We start from the raw sequence: 21,614 nt of genomic DNA on the forward strand, positions 1-21,614 counted from the left end.
AGATAGACATGCTCAATATTAAAGACCATAGTATGTATAGATTATTTAAAAAAATTATACCCTCATTTCTTAGGTATAAGCCTGTTACCTCTTGGTCACAATAATTGCTCAGTTTACATTAACAATCATTAGTTTACTCTAATGTCTTTAGAATTTATTTTAAATCTAGGTTCATTTAGTGCATAGATGTATGTGCAGCTTGCACTAAATACATTTTAAATGTCAGGTTTTTGATGCCAAGGAGATGTGGAGGCATAAAATAAAGCCTAAAAGAGCATGTAATTGTTTTTGTAATACCATGAGAGTTAAAACGGAGGCTGTGTGGGAGTAGAGGTCTTTGGGGAGGATGGTTTTTTTTATTTTTTTTCCACTCCTCTGGGTAGATCAAATCAAATTTGCATTTCTAGTGGGATTTTTTTAGTTAATAACCCAACAAACCAGCTCCCTCCCTCTCCCTCACACAAATCCAGAGTCTCAAAAAATTAGGAAAATTAATGCATTGTAAACATATCAGTCCTATATGTAAAAAAGAAAGCCAAGACTTTTAAGTACTGGAGAAACATAGTTTAATTCTGTTTCATATGGAAACATTATGCACTTGTTTTTGCAGTTTTCCATAGACTTTTTGCTGTGTTCTGTTACAAACACTTGAAAGGAAATACTTAGATTTTTATTCACATACACTAACTATCTCTAACATTTATTCTTTTTGTAATACAAGTGCAGCATGGCAGTGCACTTGGTCTGTAGAGTTTTAAGGAATGTAGATTTTTATAGTTTTATTAGAGCTTTCTTTTGCCATAGTGAAGTAACTGCAAGTGTTAGAACTGCTGTTTGCTGGAATCCACTTGCAGCTGTTAGTTAGGCCAGTGAAGCAACTTTTTAATTACAGTGTTATCATTTTATGTAGTTGATTTGTTGTTGGAAAGGACATGAGATTCTGCTGTACTGTGTAGTGGTACAGTATAGCAAAGCCTTTTCAGTAACTGATAAGTTTTGTAGCCTGTAAAACTTGCATCAAACACTGTCAGTGGAACAGAATGTTAGAAACCCAGCCTGCCAGCACTTTGACTGGAACGTTATGTTGACATTTTCAGCCAACTGTCCATTACTTCCTGTATCTTTATTGGACTAGTAGGTGACCATGATCACCAACTTGTTCAGACTTTCATTGACTTTTAAATTGGAAAGGCCTGTTTTTAATATTTGTTGAAATTATTGGTAGTACACCCACCATACCTCTCCTTGCTTATAAGTTGTTGACTTAGTCCCTATTGCCAGAATATTGAAAAATTTCCAAGAACTCTGGCATATGCATATAGAGGCATGCCAAAGCCATTACCTTAAGGCTTTCTAACAAAAAGAATACATTTGGCTGTTTCTGCTTTAAGATTCTCATTGTCAAGGTCTTCCAGGTTTGAATATTAAATAAGTCCCAGTTGAATTATTCCTTCAAGGTATGCCAGCAATAACTACTTGTTTGGAATATTATTAAACTGATTTTTATGAAATTGTCTCCTACATGATAGGACTCTGAAGGTGTGGATATCATGCTGGGTGTATGTGCTAATGGACTGCTCATTTACAAAGATAGACTCCGGATCAACCGCTTTGCTTGGCCAAAAATTCTGAAGATTTCCTATAAGCGAAGTAATTTCTACATCAAAGTCAGGCCAGCAGAAGTAAGTAGCACCTTTCTGTCTTGTTTCTTTTGTGAGATCATTTCTATCCAGCAACGAGAAAACATCCTCATTTTTTTTCCCAGATGTCCTCAGAGGTGTATGTTAGGTTTGACCAGAACTTAAGCATTTTTTGTTTTCCTCTTCAGGTTCTACTGATTGTATTGAACACTTGTCTTGATTAGTAAATGTAAACGAAGAAGAAAATCTATTTTCTTTTGTTAGTAGGTGCCATCTTGTAATATTTTTTAATTTTTTTTTTTTTAACAAGGAAAGCTAGTTACACTGGCCATGTTCTTACTGTTTATACAAACTTGCAGTCCTGGGAGAGAGCCGGCCTCTCTTCCTCTGAGTATAATTGTTCACTAAATGTCAATGCATCTAGCTGTATGGGTACAACTAAAGGCTTGAGTTGTCCTGTAGGACATAACTCTTTTTGTTCGCTGCTGTGGAAGTAGTGGACTCAACTTTCTTTTCAGATACCGTTATAAGTTTGTGGGAGTTGCTGAATGAGGGAGGGTTATGTTTTGAAAACATTGTAACTGTAAATTTAACAAAAAAAAAATTAAACAATGTAATGCTTTTTTAGATTATACTCTAAAATGTGTAAGGTAGCTTTTACTGTGTAAATACATAAAACAAGTCTAAATACCAATAGTACGATATTGACATTGTAGTTCTGTAAGTGTTGGAACACAGATGTATTGTTCTTGCACTCACTGATGGTGCATAGTTGTAATATTTTTGCTAAGAAACTATTATATAGTGAAGCAGATCAGATAAGCTTAACACTGCAGTATGGATTTCAGACTTTCATTAGATCCAGGGAAAGTGTGTCGCACAATCTGCAGTACAATTACTTCATGCAGTTTAAAAGTAAATACATTTGGCAGCTAGTCAGAAAATCAGCAAGGAACACTAAAGTATTATTTGATTTCTCAAAAGAGTCATTACTACAGATAGGAAGTGATAATGTGATCATTACCCATCATGACTAGCCCTGAAGTGTAATTTTATTAAAAAACTGGATATTCTGATTTTTTTTTTTAATTTTATGAAGTCTTATGACAGGAGAATTACATCTTGTTACAGTAATGGAACTATTTGAACTCTGCTTGCTAGTTAATAGCCATCTTAAGGAAATAGGTTAATTTGTTTTTTGATTCTTTCCAGCTGGAACAGTTTGAGAGCACTATTGGATTCAAACTGCCAAATCATCGGGCTGCTAAAAGGTTATGGAAGGTCTGTGTGGAGCACCATACTTTCTTCAGGTAAATAATTCTCTGCTTCCCCCACTTTGCCAGGTATGTTCATATCTTTCTTTTAAAGGATATGAGGAAAGTAGAGAAGACTTTACCCCTCTTTTCCCCTAATTTCTCAGTCTAGTAACACCTCTTAGACAGAAGACACCCTAACAGTCATTGACCCCAAATTATGAATTCTGAAAATCTCAAGTACAATTAACTGCTTTATTTAAACTTTAAGAGTGCTAACAGGATGCAACTAGACTAGTGATCATACATAAGACTTCCTGAGAGATTGACCCTTCAGAGTGACTGTCTCCAAAGCCAGTATACTTCTTCACAAGAAGCTCTCAAGGCTTGAAAGTAATCTTAATTCACTTCGCTTTTTAGAATATTCTGCTGAGTGTAAACCCTCACAGATGATTTTTTTCCATATTTGTAAACTGGGCTGAGTTCAAAGTCATTCTATCATAAGAAATTTAAAAACAGACTACTATTTGTTTATGTAATACAATTATCCAAATTTATCCATAACTTTCTCTGCATTTTTTTCACCAGCAACTGATAAACATAAAATTCTGAATTAGTTGTTGAAACAATGGTCTGTTTGTAAATGAGCACTTTAACAATATGCCACAGAGTTGTTTCTCTTTCTACTTCTTCCATTCAAAAGGAAATTGAAACATCTTCATTTGAGTTTTGTAATAGCACAAACTCCATGAGGGAGTGCATTTGCCCCCTCATGCCTAGGAGTCACAGCCTAGGAGTCACAGGTTTGGGTTGAATCTCTTATGCATTGAATAGGCGTTGAATCTGAGTTTCTTGCTTCAAATGAGCACAGTAACTAGGGTGTGTAAAAGGTGAACTTTCTCCTGTTCTTTATTTTAAAAAAGCAACTGTGTTTTAAGGTAGATGCAATCCTGTTGCTGCATAGTCTAAGCTGAATATACTTGCTAGACTGAGACCTTCAGAAAATTTAGGGACCATGAGACCTAAACAGTTCATTACTGGAACTCATTGGATGGTTTTCAGTTTTCAGATTTTCACTGAATGTAGAATATTCTTGAATGCAATGGTAGAATTTGGGCTAAGATTGGCAGTCTCAAAATGCTTAATTTAGAAGTGCATTTAAAATCCTGATCAAAGGGTGTTTTTTTTTCATGTTTGATAGAATTCTTCAATTAAGTTTATTAGGATACATAGTCCACCATTCTGTTCTTTAAAATTTGATGTGTGCTTTGGCTGATGATATGCATTACCACAAATAGCATGCAGTTCTGTTTGTTATTAACACTCTTCAAATAACTCACGCAGTGATTTCCTTTGCTGGGAAACTGTATTTCCTAATTTTGCAGATGGAGCTGAGTAGGGAAAAAGGAAATCCTATGGAAGTCAAAAATCCTCACTGAAACTACTATTTGCAAATGTAAAGTTTTCAGGAGCATTAACACGTATTAGATAATCTTACTACAGAAATTCTGACATAATAAAAATAATTGGATTTTATTTCAATCAGAAGTGGCTTTTCCTAACCAGGAGTAACATAATAATGGAAATTACGTAACAAATACTTGAACCATTCTGTAAAATCCATATACTCTAGTGTTGTCATCAGACAGAAAATCCTCAGAAACTCTCATCCTGATTTAAAAACAGTAAAATAAATCCAGCTCTATTTTTCTCCAAAGATAAAAAGCAGAAAGCAATTGCTGCAGTCCAAGAGACTGTAGCTCTTTCAGAGCATGTGTAAAGCTTGTGTATGATACCACAGTAAACTGTATTCGATCTAGATATACATTTTTAGCTTCCAGATCTCTTAGCATGCCCTGTATAACATTAAGATTCCTAGTGTTGTCTTTTGCAATGTTTCAGTTTTTCTCAAATAGTTATATTAAGATCCATCTTCTTTTAATTTATGGGAAATTCAGTCAGCATATAAAGGTATTTATAAAAATTTTGAAATAAGCTATATTGAAAATGACAACCAAAAGGAATTGGATTCACTTGTATCAGCTCAACCTTATAGAATTCCAGTACCACTTTCAAAAAGAAACAATCTACTTAAAGAAATGCAGTGAGACTATGTGTCTGCGTTAATCTTTTGGGATAAGCTCAGTCTGCAACTCTGGATCTTAACCAATGGCTGCAGAACCCTGCTTATAATTCTGCTTTATAATGTTTTATTTGACGTTTTCACTACTGTTTCCAGTGTCTCCGCAGAATATCTTAAAATGGTGAAAACATATTCTTCAGTTATTTTATGTAATTAAGCTTGTAATACAAAAAATCCATTCAAATGTCCTTAATCAGGAAGTAATTAGTTCTCTTGTTTTTTCCACATTAAAAGATTAAAAGTGTATCTCAGCAGGGTAGAAGATAAAAATGGCAGTTAATGCTGTAGCCTTGCCAAGACTGGAAAATAGAGAACAGAAGGAACCTTGGAAAAACCCTCTTAGCCTTCTTCCTCTTACTGCATAATGCACTCTCTCTTGGAAATAATGTGGGGAAATAAATTGTCACAAAGATTGAATAAGGCTATTTTATAGAAGCAATGAAAGTGAAACTCCAGATACTTGTGATTTTAAAAAAAATGTCCGTAGTATAGAAGGATGGATTAGTCTGTCTTGAATTCTGTTTTCTTTAAAAATGTGTTGGAACAGATCAGGATTCAGGTGCATGCAAATGCATCTCAGCAAGGCAGGATTGGATCCTTCTGGCTAGCACTCTGACAAAGCCGTAAACACCCTTTCTTGGAGAAAATTGTAACCTTCTACCTATCTGTGTTGTTTTTGCCAAGTGTCTTAAATTCTTCAGTTTTGCTGAAATATCTTTAGAAGGACTGTCAGTTTTCACAACACACCACTGGATATTCTTTTAACCTATATTGGATCAGATTCCACTAACACAGATATTCCCTGTGCAAATGCTTCAAAAGAATAAAACAAATTCAGCACACTTTTAAGTTTTCCTTGTCCATCTGTGCCATCCTAAGTACAAAGGGCACAGAAGTTGCTGGTTCTGCTTGAAAGAAGCCAATGTTCAGTGAGCTTCCCATTCTTTGCGGATCCTCAAATCAAAAAGCTCTATCTGTAATAGTCTGGTTTTCTACGGAGAGAGGATAGGCCATGGAGACTGCCATGCTGGGAGAGCATGTATTTGCGGCGCTATGTTGATCCAGGAAGCAACATCAAAGACCCTTCTAGAGAAGCTGAGACTGGGAAGAGTTCCTGCAGTGATGCCTGTTTATCCATCCTATCAGCAAGGCTGCCACTGGAACAAACAGTATCCTCAGCGTTGAAGCTGATGGCTCAGATTTCAAAAACAAAGTACAAGCGAGGAATGTTATACGAATAAGAGCTTGAAGTCCTCATACTGGAAGAAATTCAGGGAGGTATAGAGGCCCTGTCTCTTCAAACTCGCATGACGTCAAAGACTGGTGGAACAAAGCAGAATCCCTCATAGGAAATTCTGCCACATTGTTACTTGGACTTTCTGACATTGACTCCAACACTTAGGTACAAGCATACATACCCTGCACAGAATCTGGTATTCATAGTACCCGTAACTGAATCTCTTTATCACCCTTTTCATGATATGCTTTTCCCCCCTCCTTATATCCAGCAGACATCAACTTATATAAATCTATAAATAATGTTGTAAAGAAACTGGAGTCTGAATCTAGCTTAAGCTTCTTACTGTTGGGTCACAACTCTCTATTCATCTCCATCTTTTTTTCACTTGGTGCAGTCTTCTATACATCTTTGAGGTGCCATTCCCTAACTTTGAGGAACAGCAGCTGCTGTCTTGGTGCCTCGGAATATAGGAAAGACAGTGGAAGGGGGATGTATAGTTTCTACTGTAAGTGATGTTCTAAGGAGAGAAATCTGAGAGGTATTCTATACGGACCTATAATGGCCTCAGCTTTCTACAAAAAATACATTTTAACCAAGATAGCACCAAAAGATAAGGATGCATAGTCACACTGTGGAAAATGGGATGGTTATCAGCATCACTTCAACTCCAACTGCAAACAATAAATAACATGCATTTTTTTAGAAGTTCTTCTCAGAGCGAATGGTAGAATGATTTCTTGGAGTGCACAAATCGTGCATGGTGAACTAAAGTTGAAATACAATAAGTAGCTTTAAAGTACCTCATTAAATACATAAAATAAAGCCTTTTTAACTGCCTTTCCTTGTATTTACTTTTCAGACTTGTATCGCCAGAACAGCCTCCAAAAGCAAAGTTTCTAACTTTGGGTTCCAAGTTCCGCTACAGTGGACGTACACAAGCACAGACACGACAGGCTAGCAACCTCATAGACAGACCAGCTCCGTACTTTGAGCGCACTTCAAGCAAACGAGTTTCCAGGAGCCTTGATGGAGGTATGAAATTTAACTTATTTTCTTCAGTGTAATGATAACATTATGTGTTGTCACTCTGATCTGACCAACGTTTAAAAACATTGACATTACAGATGCCCAGAATGTCAATTGACAGATTTATGAATTTGAGTTTCTGAAGGGTTATGAGTAGCCATTTTGGTTACTTGTCAGTTTTAGGTGACCTGAACAGTAAGTTAAGTCACTGCCTAAGTTGTATGGCACTGCTGTGAATATATAGAGGATTCTATATTGTAAATATAGCATCTGTGTTCGCTACTCATATCTTTTACAGGATAGGCATGCACTATATGCTGTTGATTAGAATTGTTTGGTCAGCAGCATCTTTTGGGTTCTGGGTTGGCCTGAGAGCCTCTCTCTGCACCAAATAGAAAATGCAGAACAGGTTTTTTCTTCTAGTTTTGTATCATTTTGTTCAGTATATTGCTATCGTAGTATATTTATTTATTAGTTCTGTGTTTAGTTAAAAAGTTTTATGTTGAGGTTGTTTGAATAGCTAAAATTTTTGTGTGGTTACTGGCATTTGGTCTCTTGGAGCAGAAATACCTTCTGGTTTTCTTTATTGGCAACAGCCAAGCTTTCCAAAAGTAGGTATGGCAGCAGCATGTGTGAGAGATGTAAAAGCACATGTTTTACTCTAAATCACTGCTGAAATAAATATACAGTAGAAAAATTCACTAGAATAAAAGTGAACTGTGACGGTGATGCAAGTTTAGCTGCAATTCACCTGTTAAGTTTACCTTATTTTCTCCAAAAATCTTTTACTTAGAAGGCTTCTGCAAATATTCTCTCTTCTATACTGGGACAAATGAGTAAACTGTGGCATGGGGGAAATCCACAAAGGCTTACCTTCTGAGAACAGAAACAAAAATAAGAGGCAAAAGGGCTTGTGCTGGTGTTGTGTGATGAGTCCTTGTGGCAACCAAAAGACTTGTCACCACATCAGGTGGTCAGTCTGGTTTAGTTCCTGTACTACTTTTTGTTAGAAACAATTTGCATTCTTCCCAACTCCATGGGCAGGTCTTTCTGGGATCCCTTGTACATCATCCGCAGAATGCAGATGTGTATGTGTTGAGGTCCAAACTTTCACTCTTATAGAATCATCACAGTCAAAATTTTGAGCATCATGAAACAGTGCTCTTAGTGTTCCTTTTTCCCCCATGTAATCATCTTTGGTTTCATCTTGAATGAAGTGCCATATTCCTGGCAGCATTTAAGGCAGCTTTCTGGTGTTGCCATCTGCTGGCTGTAATAGTTTTAAACTGTGTTTGTTCAAAGTCAAACTCAACTATTGTTCTTTCTTCAGGCAGTAGTCCAGAGGTAAGTTCATACTGTGGGTGTACGCTTGAAATGAGAAATTCTGTAGAGGGTGTGCTTGCCTTCTGCCTCTTTTGTGAACAGCATGTCCAATGCCACTGTTACTCCCAAATATCTAGAGTTGTGTACTCATCCTTGTAAGTGTTACTCTTGCTCCGCCCCCAACCTTGCCCTCACTACACAGACCACCTCACAAATATCTAGAGTTGTGTACTCACCCTTGTAAGGGTTACTCTTGCTCCACCCCCAACCTTGCCCTCACTACACAGACCACAGCATGCTGGAGAAATGGGCTGAAAGGAACTTTGTGATATTCAACAAAAATAAATGCAATTTCCTGTACCTCTGGTGGATTAACACCATACACCGGTACATAGTGGGGGGATTCCTGCACCTCTGGTGGAGTAACACCATACACCGGTACATAGTGGGGGGGACTCTCTGCACTGAAAGCAGCTCTGCAGAAAAGGATCTGGGGACTCCTTCTGGGCAGGTTGAACATGAGTCAACAATCTGCCCTTACAGCAAAGAATGCCAACTGTATCTGGACTGTTTATCAAGAGCATAGCCATCACATGAGAAGAAATTTTTATTCCTCTCTATTCAGTACTTTGTCAAGACCATATCTGGAGTACTGTGTCAATCTTTGGGCTCACCAGTACAAGATGGGCATTGACATATTGCTATGAGCCCAGTAAGGGCCACCAAGCTGGCCAGAGGGCTGGGGGCACATGATGTATGAGGAGAGCTGAGGGAACTCTGGTCTTTCAGCTTTAAGAGAAGGCTGTAGTGAGGTATTGCTGTCTACAGCTACCTACAGGGAAGATACGGAGAAGACGAAGCCACACTCTTCTCAGAGGTGCCCAGTCATAAAGCAAAGGGGACTGCCTGCAAGTTGAGACACAGCAAATTTCAGTTAGGATTTTTTTTAAAATTTTGATTTAAAAGACTGTGGATATACTCAAAACTCAGCAAGTCCCTGAGCAACTTGGTCTAATGGGACCTGCTCTGAGTGGGGAGTTGGACCAGCTAACCCCTAGACGTTCCTTCCAGCCTGAATTATTCTTTGGCTTGTTGAAAGTTACTTGTTGAACTTAAGGGACATATACCCAAGAAATGCTCTATTTGTCAGCCAATAAGGGATCAGAAACTTAAGTTACACAACTTGCTGCTTAGACCCTGAAAGCCCAACATTCCAAATCCCGCATTTGCCATTGGCTGGTCTTGGCTTCTCAGCAGCTTAAGGGAGTCTCTGATGTGGAGCTGAGACTGTTTTCAAAAGAGGATATCCCTCAAAGGTACTCCAAGAAATGTCTCTTCCTCTCAGCTTTCTGCAGTTTGGCTTTGTAAAGTCAAGGCATATGAAGGTATTACAAAAGATTGATAAATGAATTAAATTTATATCAAAGTTGTGTTTATTAAAGCTGTGTAATTTGTTGAATTCTCCTTTATTTCATTACTACTATTTTGACTGAGCCAGTCATTCTGATTTAAAAAAAAAGTAATCCTGCTCATTTATCCTATTATGCTGAATCAAATAAGAGAAAAAAACTAATTTAAGGCCTTTTGCTCTCTTGTTCTTTGACTATATTCAAGTATACATATTCAATATTTCCCCCTTCCATTTTTCACAAGCATATAGGGAGGACAAGTCTTACTTTTACTGAGCTGTTTCTGCAGCACCAATTTTGCTAAGGTTCCAGAATAAAAATACTGTGACAGCTATATATAGATATTTCTGTATTGGGTTAAGAGTCCTCTCAAAATAATGAATTTCCACAAAACACTGTTGCCTATTTCTCTCTTTTGTGATGGCATTTTGCACAGTCAGAAGAACAGTAACTTCAGTTTGCCTTCCAAGACTAATCAGAAACTTGATAATTAAATACCTGCCTGATATTGTCAGCTTTTTTCCCTTGCATAGTAAGTGCACATTGTATGATAAGAGTACATTGCTGTTGCATCAGTGCAATGAGAACCACTGACTTTTTGCAAAAAGCCAAGAACCAAAAACGTGCATTGTTAACATCACCATAAAGTTATTTTTTTAACAAGTCTTAAAAACAAAATGCTCCAACTTACCCAATTAACCAAAATTATTTTGTTCTCTGATAGCTCCCATGGGTATCTCAGACCAAAGTCTGCTAAGAGACTTCCCTGCTCCTGGAGGGCAGGCTGCTGGAGATAAAATCATTGACACTGAAGCTGCTGGTCAGGCCAACTTAAAAGAAGGTGGCAGAGAAGAAGATGGAAGCCCAGTCAAAACTCCACAATTAGAATTGACTCAGGATGGAAAGGTATGGCTGACTTTGACATGAAAATTGTTTGTGATGTGTCCATTTGTGGTTATTTAGTGCCTATCACATCTGAGCATCCTACAGGACACTATATTCAAATATTAAAGGAAAATTGTCAAGTACTTTCTTTAGATTTAACTTAATGTATGTAAGCATTCTGAATGGCGTTGATCTAGGCTTTCTTTTATTGTTATAAATTTATCTTGAAGTCTTACTAAGCTTCCGTGAGTTCTTGAAAAAATGTTTCAAAGGGTAAATAATGTTTTATTAATTTCCTTAGTTTGTTTAGACTTTACTTTCTTTGGATTTAACTTAATGTATGTAAGCAAAAGAGAATACAAACTTCTGAATGGCGTTGATCTAGGCTTTCTTTTATTGTTATAAATTTATCTTGAAGTCTTACTAAGCTTCCGTGAGTTCTTGAAAAAATGTTTCAAAGGGTAAATAATGTTTTATTAATTTCCTTAGTTTGTTTAGACTTTTTTAAAAAAAATGTTAGTATATCCACAATTGTGTACATTCTACAAAATTGCATATATTATGACTGTGTTTAATTGCCATTGGCAACAGTATTGTTTTAGTAGCCATTGCAGAATTATTTCATCCTTTGAAAACCTCTGTGTTGACTGAGGTGTAGATTTCTGTGAAAAGTTCAGTACTTTGGTCTGTTCCTGTTACAAACAACCATTTACTTGTCTTGTTTGTTCAAGCTACTGGGTGTATAGATAAAAAACTTAAATTTAGATCTTGTATGATTTGATTTAAAAAATTTACTTCCAAAGTGTCAGCTAAAATCTGCTCCTCTTCTCTCTTGGAGATCGTTTCTTTTTCTGGCAGTTCTCCAGTACTTTCTTTCATATTTAAAGCATAATTTATTTTTTCAACATTTTTGCAAGTTGACTACTCATTTGATTCCTTGGGGGACTGCTGAGTTTTACATGCAGTTCTCATGTTCCCACTGCATTCAAGTGTAGGAAGGGAACAAATATCAACAGCTGCATTTTTTTGCTTGCTGACAGGTTGAAATAGTCTTGAATTAGCTTAGGAAAAAGGCACATACTGAGTTGCTTTATGGGAGAAAAACGGTAAAATAAATTTCTGTGTTTTGACTTTGGGCTTGGTAAAACCGTGATACTCCCTTGTTTTCAGAGTGACAGTACTTTTCAAGATTTTAACCCAAAGAAGAAAAAAGAGTATTTTTGGAAGTTGTTCCAGGAAGCTGTTCAGTAAGGTTTTGTTACATATGCCAGTTCTGTGAACAGCTTTTTTTGCCCCCTAGTGCAGATACTTCTTTTGCTTTCTGGCTCACTAAGTCTTAGAGGAAATGATAATAAACCAAAGAATCGTGACAGTATTTTTCAAGATTTTAACCCAAAGAAGAAAAGAAGAGTATTTTTGGAAGTTGTTCCAGAAAGCTGTTCAGTAAGGTTTTGTTACATATGCCAGTTCTGTGAACAGCTTTTTTTGCCCCCTAGTGCAGATACTTCTTTTGCTTTCTGGCTCTCTAAGTCTTAGAGGAAATGATAATAAACCAAAGAATCGAAGTGCCAGCTTGTCTTGTGTACTGCACTGTCCCCTGACCTTTCTCTCAAAGCTTTGAATGTCTGTCGACTTCCATCTCTTGTGACTATTATAGTTCAAAAGTGCACAGTTCTTTACAGCCTGAGAACAAAACATTTGCAATGGGTTCTGTTTCATAATCCACAGAAGTAAACAACAAGGTTGCTTGTAAAACAAGTGGATTTTTATTTTTATTTGTCATTTCTATTGTGCTAGTAGAGATATTCCTGCTTCTAAGTAAAAATTTTCACTAACTAATAATTTCTTTTTTTCCCCTCTTCTTGTGCCTTCAAACTTGCATTTTGTTGTGCTTTCATTTTTCACTCTGCACAGAATTTATTTCTTCAGCTCACTCATGTACACCCGCCATCACTACCCATCTGTTATGTCTCATCCCATCTCACAAATCTGTCACCTCTCCCTGAGATGGATGTGCTTTCAGATATTTCAGAGGAAGATCCCTTTGGGGAGCCCCTCCTTACCATCCCAGACATCTCAGAGTGCAATTCCATGAAAGAAACACCAGATCATAATAAAAACAAAATAGCTTCACCAAATACTATCTTGGAATCTGTGAGACCCCTAGCTAGTCAAGGCTCCCCTACTGTGGAGGGCAATATCCATACAAATGACTACAAAAGCACTGAGTTGTGTGTCTCGTTCAGGTTTATCAGATGCTTTTCTTTTAGTTTCCGTTCACTGCTTGATGATGATGGTTATATTACTTTTCCTAGCCTTCCTGATGTTTGCATCTCTTTCCTCCCACCTGGCCTTCAGCACTATATTCCTATTACCTCTCCTTCCTTCATCCCTTCTTTTCTCCTTACCTTTGTGCTGCTTCTATCTGCTTTCCAGTCTATTCCTTTTTCACTCACATTTTCCCTACCTCTTGCTCTGTCCCTCTGCTACCTGGAGCCTAAGGTGACTTCCCTTAGTGCCTCTAATGAGAATGACCTGAATAACAAAGCAGAGTAAGAGGAGGTGTGTAATTTTGTTGCTTAAGAGTTTACACTTGCACGTAGCTTTTATGCTAGTTCTCCCAGAGGCTTGCTCGATTTTGTGCACTTCCTGGTATAGGGATACATCTATGTACATGCCTGTGTGTATATATTAATACACACACACACACACGCGCGCGTGTGTATATCTGTATCTTTCTAACTTTTCTCATTTGTGAAAAAACGCTATTGAGAGATTTTGAGTCAATAGATAGCTGGTGGTTTTTCTGCCTGAATTCTTACAGCATGTGTAATTTGATTCCCCAGATACTGAGCTGTTGGTAGAGTTGCTTTGTAGTTCAAAATGTTTATGAGCACATAAATCTGAATAGTGAAAGTGCTGTGTTGTGATAGGTATATTATTATGTGATACTACTTGCAAGTTGTGCTACTTGCACTATCATTTTCTGTTAAAATGCATGTCTCTTGTGTGCATTGACTGGAATGCACATCTCAAAAGTTGTGTTTAGATCTGAGAAGTGAAATTCCTAAAAGCTGAATTTGGAAAATTGTGACTGCTTTAAAATCAGCTTCTTTTGTTATTCCAGATTTCAGATGCTTCTGGTCTACAAGGGTGTGTGCAAAGTTGAATCTGTCCAAGGCACTTTTTTAAAGTGCTTTCATTAATCTCTAGTAGCAGTTAGTGTGGAGACTGATTTCATTCATTAGCTGGGATTGCATGTTGTGTCAGACTTTAATCATTGGAGCCTGAACATTCTTTGATATACACAGTTAAATTTGCTGTGTAGTAGTCCCAGTCACAATAGTAAGATGCTCTGATCATCTGGAGTGGTTGACAAAATGCCTCCTTATGTCTGCTCTGCATGTTACAGCAATGCTACTAGAAAAAGGCGGGTTATTTTGGTCTTCAAAGAAGATATGAAACCAAGTATTACAGAATCGAAAAGGGGGAGGGCCTGTTCGATGTTGTATTTAACAAAGTTTGTTAAACTGATTAAATCAATACAATGTGCATATTAAAAGCATGCTAAATACAACGTGGTGTCATTAAAAGCACCAAACTAAATTTAAAATAATGAAAAACTTGACTTTAGACTTTCTCAATTTTTCTGTAATCTAATTCAATCCATCATTTGTAATGTAAAGTTGCAGAAAATAGAACCCCAGATAAGCAAAAAATGTGGTATGTACCATTATCATGTGTGCATTCACACATAATCCACAATGTAATAGTATGTGCAATAGGTAAACCCCTCTTTAAATTTATGTATTTGCACAGTGATGACTTCTGAATGCATCTTTTCCTAGGATTAGCAGTTGATATTTGTACTTGTAGAAAGACTGGGAAGTGGTTTGCTTTTTAAGGAATGCTGTTGCTTAAGGCATTTAGAGTACTTGTAGGTAAGATATGAAGATTATAATTTCCAACAGTGCATTGCAGTTTGAGGAAGAATATGTTCACCTATGCAGGGGGATAGGGTGCAAATAACTCATCGCAAGACAGCAACACTTTAAAATAACGAAGACAGTTTGTAAATACAGGGTTCAAGTCAGACACCTAAATACTGGACTCTCTTACCAAAAGAACTCATGCATTAGATTCCATTTTCCCATCAACGTGTTGCAAAGTTTAAGGCACTTGCCATAGAAATTATGCATATCATTGTTTTTTCTTTACTCATTCTTAAATTTTCACCTGGGAAAACACTGAAAAGTACAGCAAGAAAGGGACATAGTGTGAAACCTCCATTTTTCCTGCCACTTATCCCAAATATTACTTCAGCCATTCTACGACAATGTAGGTGAAGGAAGACCAAAGTCGCTTAATAATTTCCACAGCATCTGGGGCCGAAACAGTAAAGGTCTGTAAATATGGCATATTTTGCAGCATTTACAAAGAGGTGAAGCCTCTGTGTTATTCTGTAAATGTATCTTAACAGTTCCTTTTCTTGATAATTTGCCACATGCTTACATAGGTGGAATCAGAAGAGGAGGAAGCACAGAAGAAGGTGCATGGTTGTGTTTTTACAATTAAATCTGGCTGTAGCTGCCTGCCTTGTTAGCACCCTGAACTTCCTATGGATTTAATCTGAATAGTGCTTTTTCACCTTACTGTTTTATTTCCCTTATTTAACTGTTTGAGTCTAAGAGTCTTTTTTTATTTACTTGTTGGTACATTTTATGTTCATTTTGATTTTTTTGGTGTGTGTGGCTTAATTTCACAGAGCAATTCCTTGAGAGTAGACGGGGAAAATATTTATGTCAGACATAGCAATTTAATGTTGGAGGTTTGTATATAATATAAGGAACACTTTCCCTTCTCACTGGCTGCCAGGCTGCATGGGATGGGAGGTCACTTGCAGGCTGTTACAGACACAGTGCATGAAGTGCATGGGGGAAAAACAGCTTGGAAATGTTGCATGTTATAATTTTAGTTTCTGAGTTTAAATTTAAGAAAGAAAAAAACAAGCAAAAACCAAAACCAAACCACAAAAAAAAAAAAATCCAAACAAACAAAACAAACCCTCAGCCTGAATGTTGAATGTATATTTGTGCTAGGTGTTTTCAAGGTGGCAACTGGGAACAATAGCCCTATTTAGATAAAACAAACACATGGATCCAATTCATAATCCTAAATAGGATTTTTATACATTGCTCTTCAATGTGTGCATCTTCTGTTGAGAAGTTTTTCTAGTTTTCTGCAGTTTAATCAACCTTTATCAAATACATTATCTGAATAACTGGAGTTAATGAGGCCCAAGCAGTGATAGAAGTACAGAAAAACTAATTCTGGTTCTGATGCTTTTTGATTTGAGGAGATTTGAGAAATGTGAGGATGAGATTTTTAAAGGGAATGTTTAGATATACTTCTGAAATCTTTGCCTTACTTTTTCACTGTTCAAATGGAAACAATTCTTCCTTCCTAACTGTTAGTTTTTATTGAAGATGAGCAACAACAGAGAGCTTTGAACAGTGTGTTAATGTGGAGAGCTTTGTCACTGAAGTGGAGATTTTTATTATAAGAATTTCCATATAGTCTGTTAGTCTGGATTATTTTATCAAAGACTGTGTGTAGTTATAATCAGTGTCATTTACCTTGTGGTTAATAACACAGACTAGTAACTAAACAAATTTTAGAAAATCCTGCTGCCGTCTTTAATTAATTTTATTCATCCAGATGGGGCTATAAATAATTCCCTGTGTCACAAAACTGTCTTTTCAAAAATCATTGGCTTTTTTCAGTGATACGGAGATGTATGGATCGCAGTAACCCAACTAATACATTTTTGGCTTTTTGCAGCTTTTGATCACTATTGAAACTTTGCTTCTGTATAACTTACTAAGGCACTGAAAGTGTGCATTGCATAACTGTGCTTTGATCAAGTCCAAGAAACGTGCCTTGTGTCAAGCCAAGACAGGTTTTTAAATTATGACGTGATTGTTATGAGCTTCAGTTGTGTAATGGAATGCTTGTGACATAAGGTTTTACTTCGCTCAGAAAATGCTTACTTTAGGGAGACGTTTAATATCTTGTTTGTTAATCTTAGATTAAAAGTGAAGCATTGGTCCTGTGGACAATATGAACCTACTGAGTTGCCAGAAGGGGGGAGTTTCTTAGTGTTCAAAGTGCTTGTGTGAATATTCACAGAATTAAGAATCAGATGTGCAGCAGCAACTGAAAAGAAGCAAGTGAAAAGAAATTAGAAAGTAATAACTTCGTATTGGGTTTGGATTTTTCATTATTTAAAACAGGGCGTCTTTGTATTGTGAGCACTGACCATAAAAATCCAAACCAAAATATTAAAGGAAAACTTCAAAATGTTCTGTTACAAAGTATATAAAATCTCTGTACAAAAACCAGATGCTTTACCTAAATTATTGTATCACATTACATTATTTTGATAAAACTTCATTAATAATTATGTCTACATTGATATTATTCCATTTTAATCTTCAGTCTTTTAATTCTGTACTAAAAATGGATCTGAGGCTTAAATTTGAATTTCACCACTGAATTTTCTTGTATTAGAGGGTGCATAACCAGCAGAGCCTTTTTTCAAGACCTGGCATGCTGGAAGGAGGACAGATTATGAAAGCAGAGTGAAATCTGCTCTGCCCACCAAAGCCCAGTATTGTATTTAAAGGATAATAAATTTCCAAGAGAGCTAAACAGTTGGGGTTTTTTTCCTACTTACCAAAGCACTAGTGTTTCTGCATAGCTCTTGATCTATGTCTGCTCCTGTATCTGCTGTGAAGTGAAACACTAGCTTGTATTTATTTGATCCAAGGTGCTGCAGTTTAGCCTCACTGGGTCATCATAAAATCTAATTTGATACTCACACTGTGGTGTCCCCTTCGGCACTTTGATATGTAGGTGCAATTTAGAGAGAACATCTATTTGGTATTGATGTGCGCAAAAACTATCCCTACTTGAGTGCTCTGTCTGCTGTCAGGTTCTTAAATGTGGAATTGGCAGATGTCAGGCTTCAGGTCTTTAAATCTGATTCTTCCAGTAAGTTTCAGCCTGCATGACAAGCACAATGAGTAGTCCCTCTGAAGTTAGGCAGGTGTTAGTTGCTTGCGTATTTGTCCCTGTAGTATTGTCTTCACAGAAGTAAGTATTTTTCATTGAGTTTTTAATATCAAGAAAGATGCATTTTTAATAATGCTTCTTGAGTTAGACTTTTTTATTACCCTCAGTAATGTTTGTTGTGCAATATTCCAAAATGCTTGCTTCTGTGCTTACAAATTTTAGATGAAAGCAAGCAACTACCGGAAATCATTATTGTTTCAAAGGGCTAGTAGTTTCATGTTTTGGATGAAAATAACCCTCTCTTAAATAACCATGCACAGCATTATTTTTCCTTCATCTTAAAATATGGAAGAAACAGTGTATGAGTGGCACTTCATTACAAAACCGAAACCATCTTAGTTATCCTATAGCTTAAACTTTTTGTATTTTAAGGCACCCCAAAGAAGAATAGCTTTTCAGACACAAGGCACTTTCCTTGGTTTGTTTTTTCTTGTTTGTTTGTTTTGCTTTGTTTTTTACAGTTGAGTTTGCTTTTGTTGTTGTGTTTTGTCCTACTTTGTTTTACGTTGCGGGTTGCTAGGACCTGGATAAGACCCAGGACGACTTACTGAAACACCAGGCTAGCATTAGTGAGCTCAAGCGCAATTTCATGGAATCCACACCTGAACCACGCCCAAATGAGTGGGAAAAGCGGCGTATCACACCTCTGTCCCTACAGGCACAAGGGGTATGTCACTGCAGACACTTCTCCGCATGCGTTTCTGTACAACCCTGTATGTAGTTTAGTAAATGCAGTTTGTCCTTTAGATTAACACTTTCTTTGGCTAATGTAATATTTGTATATACTAAGTATACATTAACTTTTTACCTCTTACCATTGGACCTGACTTTAAATAATGTGTTGAATTTTCTTCTTCTACAAGAACAACTGAATCAGAATAACTAGAAAAAAAATTGAGGCAGTATTTTCCTGTGTGTTAAGGACAGCTTAAATTTCACTCTGATTTACACAGATTGATGGAGATAATTTTTCAGTGACTGGAGAACTTTCCCCTCCTTCTCCTTCCCTTTAACTCTTCATAGACCGCTTGTACATAAACACACACACAGCCTATGTGTTGTTTCAGAAGGACCTTATGTGATCAGTTAATTTACAGTGTTGACTTCTTCAGGACATATTTAATATAGTTTTTAAAATTTGCTCACCTTAATCTCCAAAGTTTGTAAGATGAATTTGTCTACTTTTTCTCTATACCTCCTGACTGAACTTTAAACCAGCAGTTTGGAAAATTATTTTCTGCAAATATCATCCTGACTGCTTGTGGCAAGAAAGCTACCCAAATAGATTTCCCTTGCTATTGTGAAACTTTTAGTTTTATGAGGAGTTATTTGCTGCTTTCATAGAGTTTTGAATAGCAAAATCAGTCTTCAAAAGCAATCACTTTATCTTCTGTTGTTATCCTTTTCTTTCACCATTGTTCCTGCCCTTTCCTCCTAAATGTATTGTTGTCCCATCTCATTAAATTCTCAAGTATTTTCTTCAGTTCCCCAGAGAGGTAAACTTTCAATTATATATATATATTGCTTGATACTACCAAATGATTTTTGTTAATAGGGCATTATTACAACAAGATATGTAAGCAATCTGAACTGTGAGCATGTGCATACAGATGATATAGTCACTGACTCTGTGGATCACTTCTTTAATGACTATTTTGTTAATTTATGGTTACTGCCAATTATTCCTCAAATTTCTCAGTAGTACCTGAATGCACCTTTGCGTAGTGATATACGCATAGGTGCAAATGTTGGTCAAATTTTCAGATGTCCACAGCACATTGGTTCATTTAATAGCTATAAATATCTTTTGAGGTAAAATAGACATTTACATAAAAGCGTAACTTAATTTTTATTATATGGTTGTGTGTATTTTCTGTGTTATTTCTTTGTGTTGAAGTTGAGGTCCCTCCAAGTTCTTTTATCACTGTATTTTTCCCCATCTAGTATGTTCTGTCACTTTCAAATGACTTAGTTTTGTGTTTATTTATGTGTAGTATGTGTCTGTCTCATTGCTTGTTGATTTACACTGGTTTTATAAAATGAAAACCAAATAGAAAAAAGGAGACTACATTTTCCAAGTGAAAACACTGCCTGGGAAAGAGAAGCAATGGACTGCAATGCCATGGATTGCCGGAGCAAAATCAGAGGAAATCGACAAGGTGGCTGCCCTGAAACCTACTGCCTTTTTGCTGTATCTGCTGTGGGCTAGCTTGGGAACTTCTTTCTTATTCTTTTTTTTTTCCTGATGAAGATAATTATTTTTTTAGCCAGTACTGAAAGGAGAAGGTTCAGTTGTCAACCAAGATCTGTTTGTGTGTGTATATATGTATACCCACATGTATATGTGGGTATACATATATACACACACACATATATGAATGCTAGCAACATTCTGCTTAAACTTCAAACTAGCTGTGAAGTTCTGAATGGCTACTATTTGAAAAGAAAACAAATTTTTCACTAGAAAACTACTGTATTTTATGTGACTAGGATGACAGCAAAACATATATTTCTATTCCAGATGGAAATAATTCTTTGCAGTTATTTGACACTTCACACAAGAGCTTTTTGCTTTCTGTGTTTCTCTATATAATCATTATTCAAATGAATAATGCTGTAAAAGCAGCTTCATTTCAAAGGCATCCTGGTTCTGAGTTCCTCCAAGCTTCCGTACCTCTTTTTTTATCCAGGAAAAGAGGGAAGCTTTCTCTCCCATAAGCTGGTTTAACATCAATGCAGTGAAAAGCACTATAAAACCGGTGGGACTAGTAGTGGTGTGGTAGCGATGATGGGTAACAATTGTGATGTTCCTTTTTTACATCACTTTTGGACTATTTTCCACCACCTAGGAACTGTGACAAAAGTAGGTTAATGTGAAGCTGTCAGTCCTATTTCAGTAAAACATATACATACGAGGTTTGGGAAACAGTGTATTTACATCCTCAATTATTTGTTGATGGATATGGAGAAGTTTGCGTTCAACTGTTTTGTTTCCCCCAATTTATAAACTTTCTGGTATTAGTAGACTACTGCATTAATCTCAGTCCTATTCCTGGACTGTATGTTTCCTTGCCTGTCTTTTAGGACAGTCAGACAATAGACAAGAATGAAGCAGGGATCCCTGCTGCTAATATTCTTTCTTTTCTTCCTTCTTTTGCTTTTGTGAAAATGCTTGCAAATAAGTCATTTTCTGTGTATGAGAAATGTTATTTTGGGTAGATATTGTTTGTGCTACTTTACTTCTATATCACTGTACTCCCACAAATGCACAGCATCTGTGACTTAATTATAACAGAAATTATGTGACATTGATATGGACATCACAAATAGATGTGAAATATTGTTATGTTATAGATAGCCGTAATCCTTTATTTTTTCCCTAATCCACCCCCCTCCCCATGCTACTTGTAAACACATGTTAGTGCATATGACTACGTACAAGAAGGAATTTGCCAGGAATTTAAACATCCTCACAGGCTGGTACATTATTGTAACTACAGTAATTTGATGAAGAGTGCCAATTCAATCTGTGCATTTAATCATTTTTACCTAAATGCCTCA

At 36.5% G+C, this 21,614-nt stretch overlaps 1 protein-coding gene across 1 annotated transcript in view; it reads left to right on the plus strand.

Moving 5' to 3' along the window:
- Nucleotides 1–20,212, plus strand: part of EPB41L2 (erythrocyte membrane protein band 4.1-like 2) — a gene marked incomplete at both ends in the record, with an annotated part of 35,869 nt that extends 15,657 nt beyond the window's left edge. Inside the window, 7 exons of the mRNA XM_010075956.1 lie at nucleotides 1,530–1,682; nucleotides 2,853–2,950; nucleotides 7,136–7,308; nucleotides 10,759–10,940; nucleotides 15,685–15,747; nucleotides 18,574–18,720; nucleotides 20,108–20,212. Coding sequence (XP_010074258.1) covers nucleotides 1,530–1,682; nucleotides 2,853–2,950; nucleotides 7,136–7,308; nucleotides 10,759–10,940; nucleotides 15,685–15,747; nucleotides 18,574–18,720; nucleotides 20,108–20,212 — 921 coding nt within the window. The remainder of the gene's footprint in view (nucleotides 1–1,529; nucleotides 1,683–2,852; nucleotides 2,951–7,135; nucleotides 7,309–10,758; nucleotides 10,941–15,684; nucleotides 15,748–18,573; nucleotides 18,721–20,107) is intronic.
- Nucleotides 20,213–21,614: the final 1,402 nt, after the last annotated feature.

Source organism: Pterocles gutturalis, unplaced genomic scaffold (assembly GCF_000699245.1).
Source record: "Pterocles gutturalis isolate BGI_N339 unplaced genomic scaffold, ASM69924v1 scaffold5948, whole genome shotgun sequence".
NCBI classification, from domain to species: domain Eukaryota; kingdom Metazoa; phylum Chordata; class Aves; order Pterocliformes; family Pteroclidae; genus Pterocles; species Pterocles gutturalis.